The following is a 24,045-nucleotide window of genomic DNA, read 5'->3' on the forward strand; positions in this document are numbered from 1 at the left end:
AAGGATCGTTCATGCATTCTTGATTCCATCAGGAGTTGAAATAGACGCCCATCTCTTACACAGAAATGCTGAACAATAGTACTGTCATGGCTTGATGGCTTTGCATTGTAGCGAGAAAATCTGAAACTGCTATCAGCAGATTGTCTTGAGCACTTTCCAAGGTTATCTAAGGTCCAAGAGTTGCCGTCTTCATAACTGAAATTTTTATTTTTCCTTTCTTAGATATTGAACATGGACATAGTCAACATGTTCTGAATGCTTTCTATGTGTTTGATGCTGTTCTAAGTTCTTTATCTATATTAACTCATTTTCTCCTCACCATAACCCTGAGGAGTGGCTCTACTTAACAGATGGGATACTGAGGTACAGAGAGGCTATGAAACTTACCCACAGTCATGACACTTAATTATTGGTAGAAGCAGGATTCTAACCCAGTTAATCTGTCTTCAGTGCTCATACTCAGTAACTTGGCAGAATAGCCTATGAGTGGGCCACTGTATTCTTGTTTGGAGATGGGAGTTACTGTCGTGCATTCACAGCGATCTCTGTGAAGGGACAAAACAGATTACCTTTTTCGGTCAAGGTGCAAGGCCATGGGAAGTCAAGAACAGTCTGGGAAGAAATGGAGACTGTGTCATGAGGTTCCTAGGACAGAGCTTCCAAACAGGCTCATCTGCGTTTGAGGGAAGTTCAGAGGAACTCTTGGTGGTGGCGAGGGGAGAGAAGGAAGCATATCCATTGCAGGGTTCCCAAGCATCTTGATCTGCCCATGTATCCCCAGTCTCAACTCTGATGTAGGAATTACATTTGGGGCTTCAAATCCAGCAGAACATAAGGCCTTTATTTGTATACTACATATTTATTTGTATATTTGTGTACTTTTATATTTGTATACTACATATTTGTATACTACACATAAAAAAAAAAGGGTTGTTAAATGGAATGGTTTTCCTAAGTCTCAGGGAGAGTACCCAGAATTAAAAATGAAACTGTCTAATGTGTGTTTAAAAAGAAAAGCCTGTCTGAAATTTGAAGTCGGTGGTCTACGGAATTGTCCTTGGTGAGTGTGTTGGTAGCTCCTTGGCTGACAATGGTACAAAATGTGACCTTTGTGTTTGGAGACCTTTTCACTCTTGAGTGCCCACATTGATAGGTACTTGGACTTGGGGTTTCATGACTTTAGGGGCTGCCACAGTAAGTTCTGGGGTTATGTCTAGGCATAGGACCACAATTATTCTGTTAAATAAAAATTATTTTGACATTTGTAAAAATGATAAGGAAGACTTTATTCAGGACTATCACAACAGGTGTAAAGACTATGTCAGTAGACGAGAGAGATCTGGGTCAACTCTAAATACAACAAGAACAAGTGGGAATTTATGGCCAAGAAGCAGGATGTGGGGCATTGGGTGGATGGAAAATGACTAAGAAGAGACATTGATGGGAGTAGGATTCTTGCTGAAGAAAGGTGGGGGATGAGGAATTTGAACAAATACTGAGGGTAGGGGATTCTTTCTAGACTGACTTAGTAGAATCCTTGCTAAAACTAGACTCTGCAGGCCCAGCAAGGGTCAGGGACAAGGTGGACGCCTAGTCAAGAAGAGGGCTTGAAGGAGCCTGACTCAAATTTGGTCAAGGAGGGAGAATTTATCAGTTCCTATTGCTTGATTAAATGTAAGGACTCAAGTATTAGACTTGATCTCACGCAAGAGACACTGTTAGGTGAAGTATAGAGTGAATTCCAGAAAAGTCTATTTTCTTATTGGTGTAGACATCTGTGACTGGGTTGACATAAATGATCAGAGTAGCTCTGAGAGATGGGATCTTTAAGATTTTCCTGATGCTGCACTGTGAAGTGGATTTATTTTTATTCATTAGACTTAAGTAGGGTTTATTAAGTGCCAGACATGGTTCTAAACGCTTTGCAAATATTAACTCATATAATCCTCAAAACAATTCTATAAGATGGTTATGCCGTCTTCCCGTTTTATATATAATTATGTATTGCTTAACAACAAGAGCACATTTTGAGAAAAACATCCTTAGGCTGTTTTGTCATTGTACAAACATCATGGAGTATACTTACACAAGCCCAGATGGTATAGCCTACTACTTACCTTTCCATACGGTGAAGTAGGCTATCCCACCTAGGCTACAAACCTTTACAGCATGTTACTGTACTGAATACTGTAGGCAGTTGTAACATAATGGTAAGTATGTATATCTAAACATATCCACACATAGAAGAGGTACAGTAAAAATATGGTATAAAAGATTTAAAAAGAGATGCACCTATGTAGGGCAGCTACAATATAGTCTAGTGGAACTACTGTGGTGTATGTTGTTATGCAGTGCTTGACTGTGTGAGGAAACAGAGGCCCAGAGGAGTTAAATAATTTGTCCAAGGTCACATAGCAAGTAAGTGGTGGGGCTTGGATTTCCACCCAGGCAGCCTGGCTCCAGAGTCTGCATTCTTAATCACTTGGTTAGGTTGCATCCTGGGCTGTTGACTCCCGGGGATTTACTTCTTATTATTCTGGGCTTTTCTTTTTCTACCCATAAATAAAGAATTCTTTTTCTAGGTTTAGTCAGACTCTGGGCCTTGTTCAGACTGAAGTCAGGATTGGAAGGTGTGTTTAACTTGAGTCTCGAAGTTATTTGTAAACAGCCTTTCAGGTCATCTTTTACCTTCTTGACCAAAATCGTTAGTTTATTGATAAAAACACATTTTCTACTTTTCCACAGTTTGTGCAGAATATTATTAGTGACTCTTTCTAATCAACTGTTGGCTTTTTGCCCTTCACCAGCAAGCTCAGAAGCATTCCTTTTTTTTTTCCATTCTTTCTTTCTTTTTTTTTTTTTTTTTTTTTTGAGGAAAAAATGCTCCATTAGCTGAACAATGAGAACACATGGCCACAGCGGGGGAACAACATACACTGGGGCCTGTTTGGCCAGGGGGAGGTGTAGGGGGATGGAGACATCAGGATAAATAGCTAATGCATGCTGGGCTTAATACCTAGGTGATGGGTATTAATACCTAGGTGATAGGTGCAGCAAACCACTATAACACACGTTTACCTATGTAACAAACCTGCACATCCTGGCCATGTATCTAGAACTTGAAATAAAATAAAATAAAAATGCTCCATTTATGGTCAGTGAGTGGTAGTTCCTTGATAAAGGCTTTGGTAAACTGGCTTTCAGATAATACACATCTGCCACCAAAACTCTCTTAAAGCAGTAAATCTCTACTGTATAGAACTGACCAGATTCATTTTCAGTATTTATAGTGTCTTTAAATTTTGGTTAAATTAGTCAAACTGGCATTTCAAAGGATTCTGGTTAATATAATACAAAATCAAAGTTATATAATGTTATATTTGGAAACTCATCAGGGTTCAATGGAACCTCACCTTACGGATTTTTTGCTTAACTTTTAATTGCAGATCTGTCTATGGCAGTGCAGAAATTTTCCCAGTCATTACAAGATTTCCAGTTTGAATGTATTGGTGATGCTGAAACAGATGATGAAATTAGTATTGGTAAGTACTACTGTTTTAGAAAGTTCTACTTCTAATATTTATTTTACTGAAATCAAATAGACACACACCTAAATAATAAACATCTAAAATATTTTCTGACTTTGACGATACTATAAGGGTGATTTCGGGTTTCTATGGAAGAATTTTTTATTTTTTATTTTTTTTTTGGGAGACAGTCTTGCTCTGTCACCCAGGCTGGAGGGCAGTGGTGCGATCTCAGCTCACTGCAACCTCTGCCTCCCACATTCAAGCAATTTTCCTGCCTCAGCCTCCCAAGTAGCTGGGATTACAGGTGACCACCACCACGCCCAGCTAATTTTGTTTTTGTATTTTTAGTAGAGACGGGGTTTCACTACGTTGGTCAGGGTGGTCTTGAACTCCTGACCTCATGATCCACCCACCTCAGCCTCCCGAAGTGCTGGGATTACAGGTGTGAGCCACCGTGCCCAGCTGGAAATCTTATTAATTGCAGGTCTTGGCTTGCATGTAAGATTCTCATTTCTAATAGATTTGAAGGTGATGTTCATGCTCCTAGTTCATGGACCACGCTCTGAGAAGCTGGGATTTATAATCCCCTTCATACCTCTCCACAATCACATACCTCTTCTTCCTCTGCCCTTTCTTTTTCTTCTGTAGTTCTACCAGTTATGTCTGTATTTCTAGACAGTATATTTCATTAGCTTTGACTATCTAAGTAGCAAATCCTAGCACAGACCTCGCTGTGAAACAAAAGGGCAATGTTACCCCCACAAAAAAAGGCTCTCAGGAGAAGTTAAGCTGAATGAGTTTCGGCTTCAATGTGTGGCTTTAGCTTGCCTGTATTCACAAGAGCTCCTTTTGGAGAAATCGCTGGGCAGGGTACAGAGTCCTTAGACAAGCTCTCTGCGTATGAAATTTACACGATACATACATCATTGTGATCATATTGGCAGTCTTTCTGAGCAGATACATGCCAAGTGGTCACTCTCTTTGCTTGCTTTTTTAGGAGTGTTAATTAATTTGAGGGAAGGGTGGAGGGACTGGTCTCCTTCAGCCCTCAGTTTTGTGATGAAAGATGGTCCCAGCCATGCCTGTCACTTGCCTGAGGTATAGTTAAAGTGCGTCCAGGAGTAAGGGAGAGCCCTCCCACATGCATGACATCTTCCTCCTCACAGGAGAGCTGGGGAAGGGCAGCATTAGGGATCATGCACTGCCAACATTTGGAACAATAGTGGTCATTTTGCTTGTCATTTCTTGACATTTGTGTTATAAATGTCTGGTCCTCAACATAGGCTTTGTAGTATACACTTAGCCAGGTAAAAGCATAGATTATATCACTAAAATACAAATATATTAGCATTATTATTTAGAAAAGCTACACCCACATATTTACATAACAGTTATTTTCACTTAGTTGTTTATTTATTTTGAGACAGAGTCTTGCTCTGTCACCTAGGCTGGAGTGCAGTGGCATGATCTCGGCTCACCGCAACCTCCGCCTCCTGTGTTCGAGTGATTCTCGTGCCTCAGCCTCCTGAGTAACTGGGATTATAGGCGTATGCCACCAGGCCTAGCTAATTTTTGTATTTTTATTAGAGATGAGGTTTCCCCATGTTGGCCAGGCTGGTCTCGATCTCCTGACCTCAGGTGATCCACCTGCCTTGGCCTCCCAAAGTGCTGGGATTACAGGTGTGAACCACTGTGCCCAGCCTTCACTTAGTTATATTAAGCTATAAATTCCATGGAGGCAGAAGCCAGATTTTTTTCTTTTTTAACCCTTTTGGCCTTAGCACTTGACCCAGATCCTCACAGTAGACCTTCAGATAAATTGTTGAATAAATGACATAATTTTCCTTATAAACTTTGCTTTTTTTCACTTATATACATATTTTTCTAATACAATGATATATATAATTTGGTATTTTTTTCTTTGGAAAGAGGATTATAGCAAATACTCCTAGGTTTCCACAGATGATATAATTTTAATGACTTCATGAATTTATTTCATCAGGTTCATATACATGAATTTATGAAATAATCCCTATAGTATGTTCAGGTTACTTCTGGTTGACCCTTTACCTATTATTGTTAAGAGTACAGTAAACATCTTTCTGTATGTTTCCGTTTCCATTAAGCTTCTTACTTAAAAGTCCTCTTGAAGTCACACATGCGTGTAGTAACTGCAGATGTAGGGTTTTTAATCACTGTGCTATGCAACCTTCTAGGCAGATGTTAGATAATTTCCCCAAGTTGTAGTGAACTTGATAGCTCAACAGTGGCTTGTTTGACTCTTTCCACTTTGGCTAATTGAACATTGTTGTGCAGCTGTTGCAGATTAGATTCGAGAGGTGTGAATTGATCAGCAGGTGAAGGCTTACAAGCAATGAATATTACATTACATTCTAATGCTATATGGGCTTTGAGAAGTTAAATCTCAGGTTGGAGATCAGGAGATGAAGAATCTACACAAGTAGATATAATGTTGCTTGCTAATTTTAAATCAGGAGATTTATTTAACACCTTTGCACTGGGAATCTGATTTAAATAGCAATGCTATTAGGAAAACTTAGAGCAAAATGACTTATAAGTATAAAATATTTCTGGAACATATATTAAACATATAAAAATATAAATATGTTTCAATATCCTATTCAACACTTTTTACCCTTTACCTGATCTCCTATATACACTCTAAATGGTTAAAAATAAATTGTGTAGATAGTAAAGTAGTAGTAGTAAGAGGCTCTGAAGAATCATTGCTGACATGGAAGATTATGAGATTATCCCAAGCTGTTCTACCAAGGACAAGGAACTGGAAAATGTATCCCTGGGACTAACGTGTGTGTCTGGAGTGGGTGGAGACCAAGGATCACGCTTATCCTCCTTCACTGGCTTCAGTTCTACGTGGGAAGCTACAGCGTTTCCGCGGTCTTTGCCTTGTTGAAGCCTGAGTTCCAACGACTTCGTTGTTGCTCTGATTTAATGAAAGGGGAATGAGGCAGGGACAGCTGTGACTCTGAGCAGCGAGCAATAGCCCCACCACACTCTCAGCTGGAGTAGGCTTGAGACCTACCGATGACATAGCCACAAAATCCTGTGACTTACAAAGAAGCCCATCTTCTGTATGTGGGTCATGTCAGCGCAAAACGACTTGAAAAGTAAGACATTGGCAGGCTTTCTGTGTGTAAGGTGCGGTGGGAATGGGTAGGAAGGCAATAGGAAGATGAATAAAGGTGTCTGCTTTCCTTGTACTCACAGTGGAAGAGGATGAAAAAAAGGTTTGGGGCAAAGTAAGGAAGAGAAGGTGGTGTTACTATATCAGTGTAATTGCCTAATTATGAAAGTTGTTCTGGGAGTGTGTTTGATGTGTAGACCCATGTCTGGCCTGTACATCTGCCCCAGCCCTTCACCAGTTCCCTCTGCCCCTACCCTTTTGGCCTGTGCTTGCTGGGTTTTTTTATTTTGTTTTGTGCCAGTGACACACTGCTGGCTTGGAAGGAGGCAAAATGAAATTCGTTGTTCAAGACCCAGTGGGGAATTCCTGTGGCTCAGAGAGTAGGTCAGGACTGAAGTCCCAAGCAGGGTAATGTCCTGTACTTTTTTTTTTTTTTAGTACCTCCCTTTTCATTGAAGAGCATCAAGAGGCCATTGCCCTCCCTTCTCTAAGGATAAATGAGCTGCAGGTGAGCTTTGGCCTTTTCCCTTTCATCTGCTCACTGCAGTGCTCGGTGAGTGGGAAGTGGCCTATTGAGCCCATCCGCTTAACTTCCCACAGCTGCACTAACTGCCCACTTTGTATTTGGCTTTGGTTTTTTGAACTAAGGAAGACATTGAGTTAGGAGTACAGTGCTAGACACGTGGGGCTCAGAAATCGGTGATGGAGGGGAGGAAAGTGACTATAAACTGGTATAAGATAGATTCAAGCCACCTCTCATATCATACATTTATAGGGGTAGATCAAATACAAAAGGTACCATTATGTAACTATAATTACACAAAGTAATATGTGTGTAAATACAAAAACAATACTCATTGCATCAGTCCTGGAGCACACTCTTGCATGGGAACTGATAATGTTCCAACATGAGTTATTTGTCCAGCCTTAAAACTGTACTGATAGGAAATAAAAGGTTATTTGTGCAGAAACTAAAATCATATTCTTTTGAAAACACTGTTTATGGTGGGTTAAACGGCTGGATGTCCAAAGATACTACTATGAACCTGCCTATGAGATGGGTTGTTTAGCTACATTGATTTAGCACATTAGTATATAGGATAATAAAAGACTAAGTCTTAGCACATCACTTGAGAATTTTTTTTTTTTTTAGCACCACACCAAAGCTGGAGTATGCAAGTTACTCTATTTGGTTTTTGTATTTAGTACTTATAGTTTGAAATCATTTTAAATCAAAGATTAAAAATGAGAAGACCTCTAGGTTTTTTAAAAATTTAGATATTGTGGCCGGGTTCGGTGGCTCACTCTTGTAATCCTAGCACTTTGGGAGGCCGAGGCAGGTGGATCACCTGAGGTTGGGAGTTCGAGACCAGCCTGACCAATATGATGAAACCCCATCTCTACGAAAAATACAAAATTAGCTGGGCATGGTGGCAAATGCCTGTAATCACCCAGCTACTTGGGAGGCTGAAGCGGGAGAATAGCTTGAATCCGGGAGGGGGTGGTTGCGGTGAGCTGAGATCGCGCCATTGCACTCCAGCCTGGGCAACAAGAACAAAACTCCGTTTCAAAAAAAAAAAAAGTTAGATATTGTTAGTCAAACTGAACTAGTGCCAATAAAAATGTTAGTCATTAATATGAGGCAAAGTTTATTCATTCTATGTAATCTTGGAAACCATTGAAAAGTCCAGTTGCAATTGTGCATAAACAGCTTGGTTAGTGATGTTGTATGATGACCTAGACTCTGAGGAAAGTCTTGAACAGTATAAGCTTTGGACTCAAGAGATTAAACATTTACCAAGAAGGAGAGTCACTTTGCTAGTAAATATTTTTGGTGGAGACTTCATTCCTGTAGACACACCTAAACAGAAAATTCCTGTGGTAGTGACAGGCAATACACTACCATTTGTCAACTAAGGTAATAGCTCCAAATTCTGAGGGGAGAAATGAGTCAGTAAATTAAGTAGTTTGAATCAAACTGTATTTTTTAACAGTCCCCCAGCTATTTCTGACATAACTAGTATATTGCTGGTTCCTTGTTTACTCCGTTTTGAATGTAGATATGCAGACATAGCAACAAGGATAGTGCTTAATAGTTAGCATCAGCCAGGCATGGTGGCTCACGCCTGTAATCCCAGTGCTAGCACTTTCGGAGGCCTAGACAGGCGGATCACCTGAGGTAAGGAGTTCAAGACCAGCCTGGTCAACATGGCGAAAACCCATCTCTTCTAAAAATACAAAGATGAGCTGGGCATGATGGCACATGCCTGTAGTCCCAGCTACTCGGGAAGCTGAGGCAGGAGAACCGCTTGAACCCGGGAGGTGGAAGTTGCAGTGAGCTAAGAATTCACCATTGCACTCCAACGTGGTCAACAAAGCAAAACTCTGTCTCAAAAAAAAAAAAAAAAAAAAAAAAAATAGCACGAAGAGCATGTTGCATTTTTAAAAAGAAACTTTTGTATGAAAATATTTGTACAAATTGTATGTGTACTGATTGATGGATGAGAGCTCAAACCTGAACCAAGTTTTATGTACAGCATTGGCTGAGGTGCACCTGACATTTTCTTGTTCTGTCTTTAGGAGAATGTGTTGAAAGGTGAAGGTATATAGAAGGTTAAAATAGTGACAATTCAAGTCACAGGAGCTTTACTGTGTCTTCCTGTGCTGGCAGTGCTTTGCTGAGGAGCAAATATTTATTGTTTGTTACCTCTCTGAGGCTGGGTGTGCATCAGTGGGTTACTGTGGTGAGGTGACTCACCTTGATTTGTAGATAGAAACCTGAGAGTGATCTTGGATACCTGATTTGAGGGTGTCAAGAAGAATTTTTTCAAGGGAGTGGCTGGAAAATCTCCTTCAGTTTCTTTGTCAGAAGAGTGACTGTGTAGAAAAGGCATAAAATTTTCACTTACTTTGAAGATGCATCTGTTAGGTCAAATGGAAAGGTAGTATTTGATTCTGTTTCCCAAATGAGAAATAAGAATATAGTCTAGGGTGGGAAGTATGGGAAACAATTTGCTTTATGTATTTTGAAAGGATTCCTCTATAGTGTAGAAACCCTTTGAGAGATAATAGCCTTTGTTTCAGGTTAAAAATCATAACTGCTATAATAAATGCAGAAAATACATTCAAAAGATCATTAAAAATTTTTGTTACAAAAGGGCCTATTTTGTTTTTTGACTTAAACTAATTCAATGATTAAATTACTGAAAATGCCTCAGTGAAAATTTTCTTCAGAATTTGATCGTGAGCTACAAATACGCATTTTTACAGTTTACTCTTAATATTTGTCTAGTGATATTGTGATACAAAAGGTAGAACTGGGCGGGTGTGATAGCTCACACCTATAATCCTTTGTCTAGTGATATTGTGATACAAAAGGTAGAACTGGGCGGGTGTGATAGCTCACACCTATAATCCTAGTGCTTGCAGAGGTCATGGTGGGAGGAATGCTTGAGACCAGGAGTTCCAGACCCGCCTGGATGAGGTCCCAGTTCTATAAAAAGTAAAAATTTAGCCAGGCATGGTGGCATGCACCTAAAGACCTAGCTACTTAGGAGGCTGAGGCTGGAGGATCCCTTGAGCCCAGAAGTTGAAGTTACATGAAGCTATGATCACACCACTGTACTGCAGCCCGGGTAACATGTTGAGACCCTGTCTCTTAAGGGAAAAAAAAAAAAAAAAAGAAAAGATGAAGTTGTTTGTAGCCAAGAGATTCTTCTTGGGCGTTTTTACGAAAAATTTCTAAACCAAAGGCAATGCCATTATCAACCACAACTGAACTCTTCTAAAAGAGACCTGTGATACTTTCTTAAATTCGAGGAAGTAAACTACCTTCTCATTTCCTGAATCAAAAACAATATCCATCAGTTTTTACAGATCCTCATTACAACCACTTAAATGTGGTTATATAAATCAGGAAGTTGTGTATTAAAATGGAACATTTCTAAATGCCTAAATTGTTTACACAAATAACATTTTCTTTTTAACTCTGCAGAGGAAGCATATTTTACTTTTTAATAGCTCTCAGTTGGACAATTGTATTATTGTTTTCCTTTTTTTTTTTAAAACCACCCTTATTTTTGTACCCACACAGAAACCACCCACAATTAATGATTGAAGCAGCTGGGAAAGTTGCACATTTCAGGTGGTGTTCCTCTCTTAAAGAAAACATGCTGCTCAAGAGAGATACTTTTATCATATTAGGTGTGTATTTTGAAGCACTTTATTTGACTTAATTTGAAATTCGAAAGCTTAGGTGTTTCATGTTTTAGGCTTTGAGTAAAAAATAACCTGAAATCTTGTCATGTCACAAGCCTGGAAAGACATTTAACTTTTAACTTACTGATAGATATTAATCCCCTAAAACCTCATTTCTTTTTTTGTGACTTTGTTCTGCCCAACAAAAAATAGCCCAGTCTTTTGTACAGAAGGCTCACTTGCTTATCACCTGTAGCAAATTATCTGCTCTTTGAGGTCTGACAGTTTTACTCGTATTCCTCTTCCTTCCTAGTACTTTAGGGCTTTATTTGTAGCAAAGATTTAATAAATATTTGTTGAGTGAATAATGCCCCCTGCAAAACCTATTAAACTTTTACAGAAATGAATCACTTTAGGGTAAATAGAATTTTAGAGCCTTACATGAAAAGTAATATATGCATTGGCTGGGTGTGGTGGCTCACGCCTGTAATCCTAGCACTTTGGGAAGCAGAGGTGGGTGGATCACCTGAGGTCAGGAGTTCAAGACCAGCCTGACCAACATGGAGAAACTAAAAATACAAAGCTGTCTCTACTAAAAATATAAAATTAGCTGGGCTTGTGGCACATGCCTGTAATCCCAGCTACTCGGGAGGCTGAGGCAGGAGAATTGCTTGAACCTGGGAGGCAGAGGTTGCGGTGAGCCGAGATTGCACCGTCGCGCTGTAGCCTGGGCAACAAGAGTGAAACTGCATCTCAAACAAACAAACAAACAAAAAAACCCATATATATATATAACTATATATATATATGTACTTACTTGAATATATCTACTATGGTCTTTTCAGTATGCTAATCTAAATTTTCAGAGGGTAATAGGTCATATATTTACACACATGCACATACATATGTAATTTTTACATGTACTTTAGAATCATTTAGAACAAGTTTTTGGCTGGGCGTGGTGGCTCACACCTGTAATCCCAGCACTTTGGGAGGCTGAAGCAGGTGTATTACCTGAAGTCAGGAGTTCGAGACCTGCCTGACCAACATGGTGAAACCTTGTCTCTACTAAAAATAGAGAATTTAGCCAGGCATGGTGGTGTGTGCCTGTAGTCTTAGCTACTTGGGAGTTTGAGGCAGGAAAATTACTTGAACTTGGGAGTCAGAGGTTGCAGTGAGCCGAGATTGTACCACTGCACTCTAGCCTGGGGGACAGAGTGAGACTCCATCTCAAAAGTTAAAAAAAAAACAAGTTTAAAAAATATTTATAAATATTAAAATAAATTTTAAACTAGAGCTAAAAATTTATTCTCTTTTTACATTTGTTCAATATTTATTGACTACCTGTTATGTGACAAGAACTGTGCTTGTGAAAAAGGTGGTCCAAATTTTGCCCTCATAGAGTATACAAACTAAAGGATAAAGTGGTAATAATACCTCTCTTTTAAAATAACATGACTTTAAAAAAGTCTTATTTCAGGGAGGTGGATAGAGAGTCAAGGAGAACTTTTATCTATGGTTAGTAAAAAATAATCTCAACAAAATAATTAGATAGTGGAATAAATGCTATGACGCATGCTAATTTGGGATGCAGAAATATATACTTGATCCTAATTATTTGCAAGTTTTATAGTTTTGAATTAATATATTCTAAAACGTATTGGTAACCCCAAAAGCAATATTGCTGGCGCATTTGTGGATATGGGCAGAACAGTGATGAAGCTGGTCCACCTGACCCACCTAGGATCCACTCTATGAAGCATGGTGGAGTGTTATTGAAGACGAATAATACGATAGGTTTTTTGCTTTTCTGTAAGAGCGACATTGTTAAAGCCAAAGGCCGATAGGGATTAGAGTCAGAAACCGGCTTTGTAGCTTTCTCTTGCCTCCCTGTTAAACTTGTCTGTGCCTGCATTTCCTGGTTGTACAACTCATTTATTCAGTAAATACTCAAGTATCAACCAGATCTAAGCCACAATGAGTGGCACAGGTAGTTTAAATTTTTTTTGGAGGACACCAACATTAAACAACCAATGACAGTGAAGTCACAATTGTTTTGAATGGTGTAAAAACAAAGCTTATTATGCTAAGAGAACATAGTCAAGATAGACTAGGCATTGTTGGGTGCCTATTGGTTAACATCAGACTCTAGAAAAATAAGTGATGGCCCTTGTGGGTGTTATGTGCACAGCTTCCACTTTCATTAATTGGAAAGAGATCACTAGTAATAGAGCATTTCTCAAAGTTCAACCCACTGGCCCTGTTTTTTTGGCATTTTCCTAGTTTTCTTTGTGGAGTTTCTCTACCTTATGTTGAATATACTGTAATATAAATTCTTCATCAGCTTTAAAATAGCCTTTGAGGATGGTATTGTACCATAGGTGTTTTCTTGGTGTGGAGTAGTTTACTTCTTTCTCTCTGGGAGTTGCATTTCTGTAGTTCTAGGATCTTTCTCTTACTTTCTTTATGTGCATGTGAGGGTGGGGAGGAACAACATGAGCTGTTTTTTTTTTTTTTTTTTTTTTTTCTAAATTATCAGAAAATGCTACTTCTGACTTAGAAATGCTGGCTTAGTTTCGCAAATCACAAATTTAGTATACTGGAGTAGAAAGAGACTTTGGTGAGCATGTGAGATAATGCTGATGTTTTCCTTTAGACCCAGGGGTGAAATGATTTTCTGAAGTCACATGGGTACCAGAACCTTGATAACTGGCTCTTAGGTTGTCAACTTTGACTTTGAGGTTACTTGTTCATTCACTCAGTAAGTATTTACCAAGCACCGAGAATTTGTCAGGTGCCATGTTGGGTGCTGAAGATACATCATTGTGCAAAACAGAAATAAATCCTCACCCCAAGGGGGTTTGTATTCTTTTTTTTGAGACAGAGTCTCGCTCTGTCGCCCAGGCTGGAGTGCAGGAGCTGGATCTCAGCTCACTGCAAGCTCCGCCTCCCAGGTTTACGCCATTCTCCTGCCTCAGCTTCCTGAGTAGCTGGGACTACAGGCGCCCGCCACCTCACCCGGCTAGTTTTTTTTTTTTTGTACTTTTTAGTAGAGATGGGGTTTCACCGTGTTAGCCAGGATGGTCTCGATCTCCTGACCTCGTGATCCCCCCGTCTCGGCCTCCCAAAGTGCTGGGATTACAGGCTTGAGCCACCGCGCCCGGCCAGGGTTTTGTATTCTTGTCAGAGAAGTTAGATGATAAAACACGTAAGTTCACGATATATTAAACTACAAGTGCTACGGAGATACAAGGAGTCACGATCATTCAGATATTTTTCTGTAATACTTTTAATATACAGATATCTATAATTTAAAGATGTTGGTGTTACAACAAACTGCATGTGAAGTGAAGCTTGGTTTATTCTCCATTAATCAAATTTATATGATCCCACAGATACTGACCTAATTCTGGATTTGAAACCATTTGGTGCAAAAGGAGTAAGTGATCTCTGAGGCACACTGGCTGCACCAGCAGTAGATTTTTTTTTTTTTTTAAATGCATTTAGGGCATTGGATACTTTTCCAAATTCTCTATTTGTCCTCCTGCTCTGGATCATTGGACTTCTTTTCCTGCTTGGGCATACTTACTCTGATTGTACACTTGAGTTTTCATTACCTTGACATATGTGATATTGAAGAAAACCAGGATGTGATATCCTCTTAGCTGGAGTGTGAGGATTGAGAACCAGAGAATATTATTGAAGACTTTGCTATGTAGTCTAGAGTTTAATTTGCAGGTTCTCAAAAAACACTCAAGGCTTTTGATTGCAGTTGCGCTTTAGGAGGTTTCTTCTAGCATCCATATATGTGATGAATTATAACATGGAAGTCTTTGCTAGTTCACAGTGAGTCAGAGATTACGTGCATCACAAAATCCTTATGCATCAAGAGAACATTTTTTAAAATGTGAATGAAATAATAAAAATATAGTTTCAATTTTGACATAAAATGTTTGGACCAGAAAGGCAATAGCCCTTGAGATTTTATCTGTTAGAAGTGAGTTAGGAGGCAGGATATAGACACTCAGAAATTAATGGAACTCATTGACAAAAAAGTAAGGACAAACATATGAGCAAGGAGGAAGACATTTGGGGATGAAAAGGAAGCAGCGTAGAGAGGGAGAAATTTGAAAACAAGAATAGAGTTGAATCACAGGCCTAAGAAGTAAAGGAAACGTTTGCCTTGGATAGTTTTCTAGGAATAGGAGGCTTAAAAAAAGGGGGTGAATTTGGAGTAATTTCTTTGTCAGGGATAGAATTCAGGATAGTTGGTGAGTTGTCATTCAGGGGACAGTGGAGAGAAGAGCTTTGGTGTCATGCTTGATTTTTGGGACTCAGAGGTAACATCTCAGTGCTGAGAGTACTATTTCTGCCATTGAAATACACATAAACTTCAAGTAAGGAAGGAAAGATGATACTTACAAGTCTTATTGAAATATACACTTTCCTACTTAAATATAGTTTAAATCTTTAATTCCTCACACAAAGCATGCATTTTATTTCCCAAAGTCAGGAGTTGCCAGACTGCCTAGCATCAGAATCAGCTGTGGGGAGCCTTAGAAATTTGATTTCTGGGCTCCACCCCAGGCCTGAACTAAGGCAAACTCCCCTGGGTGGTGGTCCTAGGATCCCTTAATTTTATGGAGATCCTTGGTGTCTCATGCAGCCTGTGGGAAATCACTGCTTTAAACACTAGTCTTGGCTGGTCGTAGTGGCTCACACCTGTAATCCCAGCCCTTTGGGAGGCCGAGGCAGGTGGATTTCTTGAGCCCAGGAGTTCGAGACAAGCCTGGGGAATATGGGGAAACCCCATCTCTACTAAAAATACAAAAATTATTCCGGCATGTTGATGTACACCTGTAGTCCCAGCTACTTGAGAGGCTGAGGTGGGAGGATCACCTTAGCCCAGGAGGTGGAGGCTGCAGTGACCTGAGATCATGCCACTGCACTCCAGCCTGGTCAAGAGAGTGAGACTCTGTCTCAAAACAAAACAAAACAAAAAAATCAACAGTAGACTTGTGATCTGTGCCGAAGAAGGCACAGTTGGAGGGTTGTACCGTTTTAGTCTATTCCTGCAGTGTGCCTTTTGAATGCCCAGATCCCTGATTCCCAGTGTTATGCCAGCGCAGCCACCAAAGCTGTAAGTGCCACTTGTTTGTAGGGAAACCTAGTCATTTCTTGCCACCTTGTCCCTCACAGGCTGAGAATAGGTTTTGTTTTAAGTGTACATCTTTAGAATAAGAGATGATTTTCATGAGCCAGTGCCGATGCTGTGCAAATTTCCCAGGGATGAAAAAGAAAACAGCTTTTCAAATTATAATGATATACAAGGTATGACTGACTTAGTTCATACTGATGTGGACTTTGGATTCCCTAAACTTCTCTACCAATCATGAGTGTCTTCTGAGTGCAAAGAACCTCCTGGTTCATGCAAACATGAATCAAATCATCTTGTATTCTTGTCACACTTACAAAATAGAAGAGGGATCAAAAAATAACTTATGATCTAATCAGTATAATGCTAAGGAGAATGTGCCCAGTGCTTTAGGTACAGTAAGGACAAAATGCTGTGACAGCATCAGAGCCAGAGAAGAGACTTGCAACTGGGGACATCAGAAGATGCCTAAATAGAGGAAGTTATTTGAACTGAGTCCTAATGGTTGGACATGATGCAGACAGAAAATATAGGTAAAAAAAAATACACGGAAATGGGAAAGTTACAGGAATGTGCAGTAGTTTCGAGGTGCAAAGCTTGAGATTAGACATAGTAGCATCTTGGGCTAAGTACTTAGGCACGTACCTTCTGGCCACATCATGGAGGCCTCAAATTATTTGCAATATGGAGTTTGGACCCTTTTAAAAAATCTATTTAAGGATTTTGAGCTGGATAATGACATGATCAGAGGTGCCCTCTAGGAATTTTATTCTGGCGTCCCTACATACAATGAGTTAGAGCCATAGAAGCTGGGCAACTAATGTAATATGACAGCAGAGATGAAGTCAGATCCTTATATGGGTATGTAAGAAGTGTAGAGGAGAGAAATGAGCAGCATTTGGTGATTGGGTATATGGAAGGAAGGACTGAAGATTATTCTTCGCTCATGTTACTAGGAGAGTGATGTTACCAGCACATTTATGTATTCTTATGTGCCAGGGCATCTAGGGGTGGAAGAGAATTGTGAATTTAGTTTTGACATGTGATAAATTTGAGATTAAAAAAAAAAAAAAATCCTTAGTATTAAATATCCTGTAGGTAATTTAATGTGTTAAATTTAGGGTGAGGGGATGGTGCTGTGGGGCTATACTTACAGTAGTGGAAAAGTGTATAAATTTCCGATCAGCTAATTTGGATTCAAAATTTAGTGCTGCAAGTCATTAGTTCTATGACCATGCATGCTATTTAATCTGTATACTTCAGTTTTCCTATCTGGAAAATGCGGCGAATGGCAATAGATTTGAGGATTTTACATGTGACTTTCTCATGGGATGTTGTGAGCATTAAAGAGCTTTGCATAGTGCTAGCAGCGTATCAGGTAAATCTCCTCCTCCTTTCCATAGCCCCATGTTTTTCTCTTCCTTGAACCTCATTAGGATTGTAGGGCCCTTGCTTGGAGCTAGGTTGCAGACCAAAAGGAAGGAGAAACAGCATTGTGAGGAGGGAGGAGTGATGATAAAAATAACAGAGAGGGCAAGAGAGAGAGAGAGAAGAGAGAGAAATGAGATTAGAGGCTTACTGTGGAGTTGTTAGCTTTTGAGAGGACGAGGGCCCCTTTTCTGAGACAGGAGGAGACAAGTTGAAGAGAATGAATAAAGACAGTACTGATCAGAGAGTCTTGAATTTCTGTCACAGAGTCAGGAGGCCGGGCCATCTGGTAAGAGTGAGGGGAAGCTTGGGGCTGGGTTCTTGAGAGCAAGACGGTAATTCTTTTTAGATAACCACTGTGGGAAATAAGATTAGGAGTGAACTAGAGTTGAATAAAAGGATTGCCAAAAAGCAAAAGCAAAGGGGTTAGATAGCTTGAACTTTTAGTGTCCTTGTGGGTGTGTGAATTACAGAGAAGAGGTCACTGGAGGTTAAGAGGTTGTGGAAAAGAGCACTGGGCAAGGAAGCGGATGTTGAGGCTTCTCTGGGGTGGGTGGTGGCAGGAGCTTGGGTGCAGAAGAGCATGAATGGGGTGCTTCAGCCTGCGGAATGTGAAGGAGTGCTGGGAGGTCAGTTCCTGACGGCAGGAAACATGGGGGCAGTGCGAGGTGTAAGTGGTTGCTTGTCAGCAGCAAATTACTGATTATCCCCCTTCAATCAGGATACTTGGCGCCCGATTACTTTTGAGCACAAACAGCTCTGGAACTGTTTGCCTTTAAAGATGATAAGCCTGTTCTTTTCCTCCTGTAATGTAGTAGGATACAGGCTGGCACTACTTTCTAATTTTTTCCCTTTGACAATAGTGGTTTGTTGGAAGAGAATAGACTTTGGAATCAAACAATCAAAATCAAATACCTGCTTCTCCACCTACTAGCTCTGGGATTGTAGGGCAAGTTCTGAAGCTGATGGATTGTCCTTTTTTCCCTCTGTGAAATCAAGATATTACCTACTTCACCTCATATTATGATGTGGACATTAAATGAGATAGTATATGTAATGTCACTGCCTCTTGGTAGAGGAAATTCAGAAAATGGTTTCTGAATTGGGGGTGGTTTTGTCTCTGGGAAACAGAATCAACATCATTAAAACAAAACAAAACAAGGCAACATCAGAATTGCACAGGTCCTCATTTTCATGAGCATACTAAGTGTGCTTGCAAAGAAAACAAAATTTGTGACTTGAGGACTTCGTTAGGCACAGCAACACTTACTGCATTGACAAAAATCTCAGTAAAGTTTTCTGAAGCATTCAAATACAATTCATTTGAAGTAATAAGATAGTGGGAAGAAGTCTAGGGAAAAGCCAGCAGAAATTAAGTTTTGAAATTGTGTGAAAATGAAAGTTGTCTTTTTTGTGTTTGCATGTATCTGTTTGCCAAAATTTGACCTTTTGTGAAATATACACACCTACCATATATATAAACCTGGTATATATATGAGTATATATACCTGAACTCTCAAATTACCTTATGGTTTGGCAGTTGCGGAGTAGGTATTACTAAGTTGTCTTAAGCTAGTTCTGGGAGAGTATCCTAAGGAAAAACTATTAGATATATAGCTTAGAATTATTCCCATAATCTACTGTGACTTTCACCCTGGAGTCATCATAATTATTATTAATTTTCATAGGTAATCCTAACAATCTGGAGCAGTAGTAGCAGCCACTTTCTCTTATGGGGCAAGTCCCTGGCTTACAGAAGGTTTCTTTCTTTTGAGTCTAGCTGTGATACGGTTTGGTTCTGTGTCTTCACCCAAATCTCATCTCGAATTATAATCCCTCTGTGTCAAGAAAGGTGATTGGATCATGGGGGCAGTTTTCCTCATGTTGTTCTTGTGATAGTGAGGAAGTTCTCATGAAGTCTGTTGGTTTAAAAGTGGCAGTTTCCCCTATGTGCACTCTCTCTCCTGCCACCATGTAAGACGTGCCTGCTTCCCATTTATATTCTGCCATGATTGTAAGTTTCCTGAGTCCTCCCCAGCCATGTAGGAGTGTGAATCAATTAAAACTCTTTTGTTTATAAATTACTCAGTCTCACATAGTTCTTTGTAGCAGTGTGAAAACAGACTAATGTAAGTTGTTATACTGGTGAGGCTAAGAGAAATGAGAGTATTCACTTAGACCAGAAGAGAAGGAAAGATTAAGGACTTGGTCACAAGTTCTGAATCTCAGCCCAAATGTGGTTTGGCAGGCAATGTTAGGATCCACATTGATAGACAAGATTAAAGTATAGCACAGATTGGTGCCTGGGTACCTGTGCAATGTCAGAACCCAGGCATGGAGGGAGGCACTGGGACCAGGGGCTGAGTGAGAATTTAAAAGGAGACTAGATTATGGGTCATAACCCCTACCAAGAGTCTGGGTAGTATGGTTAAAGGATAAACAGGAACAAGAGAAAGCATAAAGAAATCCCTCAATGGTAAGCCAATGGATTCCAAAGTAGGAATTCTTTACATGTGCCTTGTGAAGAGTCTGGATTAGTGTTTGATTGCTGGAGGGACCAAATTCAGCACAGGTGCTTGTAATATAGACAAGATAGATAAGTGCTGAGGCAGAGATGTCCCTAACCCTATGCAGAGTATCTTCTCAACTTGATAAAAGTTTAATTTTATTGTCATTTTCTTTTGTGGACTGTGCATGTTTTAATACCTAATACTTAATTAGGAACTATGCTATGATATTAAACAACTTTGTAATTACTCAAATAATGTCTAGTAAGCTCTTCCAACTTGGTATGTCTCATATTTGACTAAACTTAAGTCATCTGATTGCGTGGCTTCATTGGGATGCCTTGATGATAAGATATAATTAAATAATGTAAATGCAAGATTTCAGAGTGTGTTCTCAAGATGACTCTGTTTTTGATTTGTGTTTGGCAATTAAAAAACAAAATCTGACCACAAGGAGGACATTGTGGAGAACCTGACTTAGATACCTCAATGATAACTAAATTTCCATGTATTTTTCATGTGAGGCTTTAGATTACAAGGGACTGTGAAGTATCAGAAGAAGGGTGTAGGCCTCCAACTACTAGGTTGTATTTACAGTGACATGCCAGTATTCGTCAGTAGGTCTGTGACTTTTTTTCTGTTGATTTATTTAATAGGAAGCCATTTATTGACTTTGCAAGTGAGCATCCATGGAGCCTGAAGCCAGAAATGGAGTGGAAAAATCTTATTTGATGTTGTGGCTCCTAGAAAATAATAACTAGAATTTGTGGTTGCAAATAAAACCAGTATTGCAGACGGAGTGGGTGGCCTATCAGTTAGGGTATTAATTGCCACCAAAGACACCAAGTATCTGGTGGGAGAGTTGGTGTCACTTTTAATAAAACTCAGCCTGTTTTGCTGACATGGTATTTATTGTTTAGGCATACCACAAGCTGATTGTGCTTCTTATTTTGGTTATGTATTAAAGTGTTCTTAAAATTTACCATTGGATACAGCAGTCAGTGTGCTACCTTTGATTTTTTTAGTGTTCAAAAAATTAAGATTCTGTCAGTGTAAGTTACAAGCATAAACAACTGATGTGATGGTCCTTTGATTATTGCATGCTTTTGTAGTATAATGCTGGCTATCACTTGGCTATGTATGTTTATGCTACTCTTATTTTTCTTGGTGTGGCCAGATCTAGAAGCATATGACCAAGTCATCTGCTGGGGCTCATATCCAAGTTAAGTGGTAATGTTTTACTACTTGTTTCCTACTCTGTATGAAATGTCAGTTCAGAAGGTTACTAAGAAAGGGCTTTACAGAGCCTACATCTGTCATCCAAATGGAAAAGTAAGGTTATTGTTGGGGCATCATCTGGACTTATAAAATGTAATTACATTGGTTCAATCTGGCTTTTATAGACTTTTATAGATTTTTGTGTTTTCCTGAAGATATAACAATGTCTAAACTATTACTGCTGACCCAGTTCTCCATTATAGCATATCTGAGGGTGTCATACCAAGTGTCAGGTTCCAACCCAAGCTGAGGACCGAGGAGAGTGGGTGGATGAGTGGCAGGTAGCTGGAAAAAATGCTCAAGGGATTGTAGACGGTTTTGATATGGCTTTACTCTCTCTCTGGGCATGAGTGAACTGTGGGCGCAAGCAAGCCATGGGCTCAGTCAAGCCATGGGCGCGGGCCTGGGTGTGAGCGTTAGCAGGGTAGTTATACCTTTTACAGACAGTAGTGGCTCCAAGCCAAGCACGCGCTCATGTGAGTGATCGAGCTTTGCGCCTGCACTCCAAACCTGCTGAGTCATGCTGGGCTGGAAGGCCACCTTGGCCTATTCCTGACTAAAGTGCAGCCATCTTCCTTACAGAAGGTCATAAGTGATTTGTGCAGTCCAATAAAGTGATATAGTGTGCTGTTGACATAACTGTATATGTCACTGAATTTATAATCTGTACTGTTTTTTGGGTATGTGTTTTATGCTATTTAAGTTTAAGGAAAGACTTCTGGAAGAAATTTTTAACACAGCATTGTCTGATTATGGTATAAATGTTAATTGGATGCAAGAGAGACATACTTTCCCAATTTTCATTGTAGTTTTAAAATATATACAGCCCAAACTGATCAATTGTTGAAACAGTTGATGGTATATTATCTAGTGTTTAAGATAGTGGAGTTATGTCAACAATGAACGAGTAATTTTTTTTTTTTTTATTTTTTTTTTTTTTTGAGACGGAGTCTCGCTCTGCCGCCCAGGCTGGAGTGCAGTGGCCGGCTCTCGGCTCACTGCAAGCTCCGCCTCCCGGGTTTAGGCCAACGGTAATTTTTAAAATTTTCTCTCATTCTACTTTTAGACATTAAACAGATCTTCTAGGCAAAAATAGTAGGGTGAATTTAAGCCTGCTAAAAAGATTAATCTGCAAAATAGGTATTTTAGACAGTTTAGGAATGTTTCAGGATTTATGATATTGACAAATATAGAAGCTGTCATACTTCCTCACTGTCTAGGTATGATTCAACTATTGTGTTTGTGAACATTTATACTCTCAGCACGTGTCATAAATAGACTTAAGTAATAGATTTTGTTTTGTTCTGAAAGTGTTTTTCCAATATTATGTTGTAGAGATAAAAAGGAAACCTATGATAATATTCTTAAACTCAATAATTTGTTAGAAAGTTAAAATTTATATATGAAACTATATTTTGATTGTTCTTTAGTAATATCATGCTCCAGATGGACAGGAAGGGAGAGAGATTATTATTGAATATAGTCAGCAAAGTTTCATGCAGGTGGCAGGAATTTAGATAGCTAACATAATTCCCCAAAGTATCTTCCGTATCTTTTTATAGTATTTCATGAATCCTAGAATAAGAGTTGCTATGTTTCTCCTTGTAGAGCAAATAGATTGTGGAAATGTATTTTTAAACTCCCAAATTCATTTAATGATCATCTATTTTCAGTCTACTCTGTATTAAGTATTGGTTTTGGAATGTATCTCTGACTAAATCAAGCTCTTGTCATAAAAAATGTTGTTATGGTTAAAATCTGTAATTTTAGGACCAGCTGTTGTATTACATGTTAGTCTGGATCCCCAAATCAGATAATAAAGTAATTGTTATGTAAATAATATTGATAATTAAAATATGAGATATTACAAATTATTGCTGATTCTTGAGTATTAGAAATGTGCATGCAACTTTCAGATTTTGCTTAAGGAAAGTCAGTATAAATGGCTCAAGCATTCACACAAACTCAATAACTATTCTGTATAAAGCACAGTGATGGGTGGTGGGGGGAGTTATTTTGTATATGCTTTTTGCCCAATGTGTGGTGTAGAATAGACTCCACAGTTTTCATGGTCTCTTAGGGCATTTTTGGGTCTTGTGCACCAGAAATTCTAACCCTGGCCTTTCATGTCTAGGGAGCTGCTGGGGCGCACTAGGAAGTTTGGATCTGCCTGGCTTGTGTCAGAGGTTTCTGTTAGACTTTGTGGGTGGGTCCGGCAGGGAAGTGACTGGAGATTCCCATCAGCCTGTTCTCTTAAAATGCAATTTACATGATAATACCTTACATTCTTCTACCTTATTTGTGGTATTGTAAATTCCTGTTTAAGAAAGCACAGAAAGATCTGCGTTGTGTTAAGCCTAGAAAACTATTAAAACAATGCTTTGATATTATTATAAACGAAAGGATTTAGAGGAAAATTTCAGATATGGGCTTAAAAAGTTAGGTCACTGTTACTAATTCAGAAAATGAATGTTTAATGTCCTCAACATTTTTTTTTAACAGAACAAATGACAAACATGAGTGTCTTCATTGTACCAAGAAATATGTACTTTTCTGGAACTGAGACTACAAAATTTAGAGACCAGTTCGTTTTTTGAAGTCCTTTCCCTGAAAAATCAACAAAAAAAAAAAAAAAAAAAAAAAAAAAAAAAAAAAAAAAGAACATTAATTGTAAACTTGAGGCCAGACCCAGAAAACTCCTGGAGGAAGACGAGTTTTTGTTGTGGGGAACCAGACATGCAATTGCTCTTGCATGTTAAAATTTTTCTTCTCAGACATTGCCAT

The 24,045-nt window shown here is 39.2% G+C and overlaps 1 protein-coding gene across 1 annotated transcript in view; it reads left to right on the forward strand.

The window, feature by feature from the left end:
* The window catches only part of LOC105541605 (rho GTPase-activating protein 42-like), a gene marked incomplete at its 3' end in the record, with an annotated part of 109,652 nt that overhangs the window by 82,272 nt on the left and 3,335 nt on the right, over positions 1-24,045 (forward strand). Inside the window, exon 2 of the mRNA XM_011982708.1 lies at positions 3,447-3,542. Coding sequence (XP_011838098.1) covers positions 3,447-3,542 — 96 coding nt within the window. The remainder of the gene's footprint in view (positions 1-3,446; positions 3,543-24,045) is intronic.

Source organism: Mandrillus leucophaeus, unplaced genomic scaffold (assembly GCF_000951045.1).
Source record: "Mandrillus leucophaeus isolate KB7577 unplaced genomic scaffold, Mleu.le_1.0 Scaffold1059, whole genome shotgun sequence".
Lineage (NCBI taxonomy): Eukaryota > Metazoa > Chordata > Mammalia > Primates > Cercopithecidae > Mandrillus > Mandrillus leucophaeus.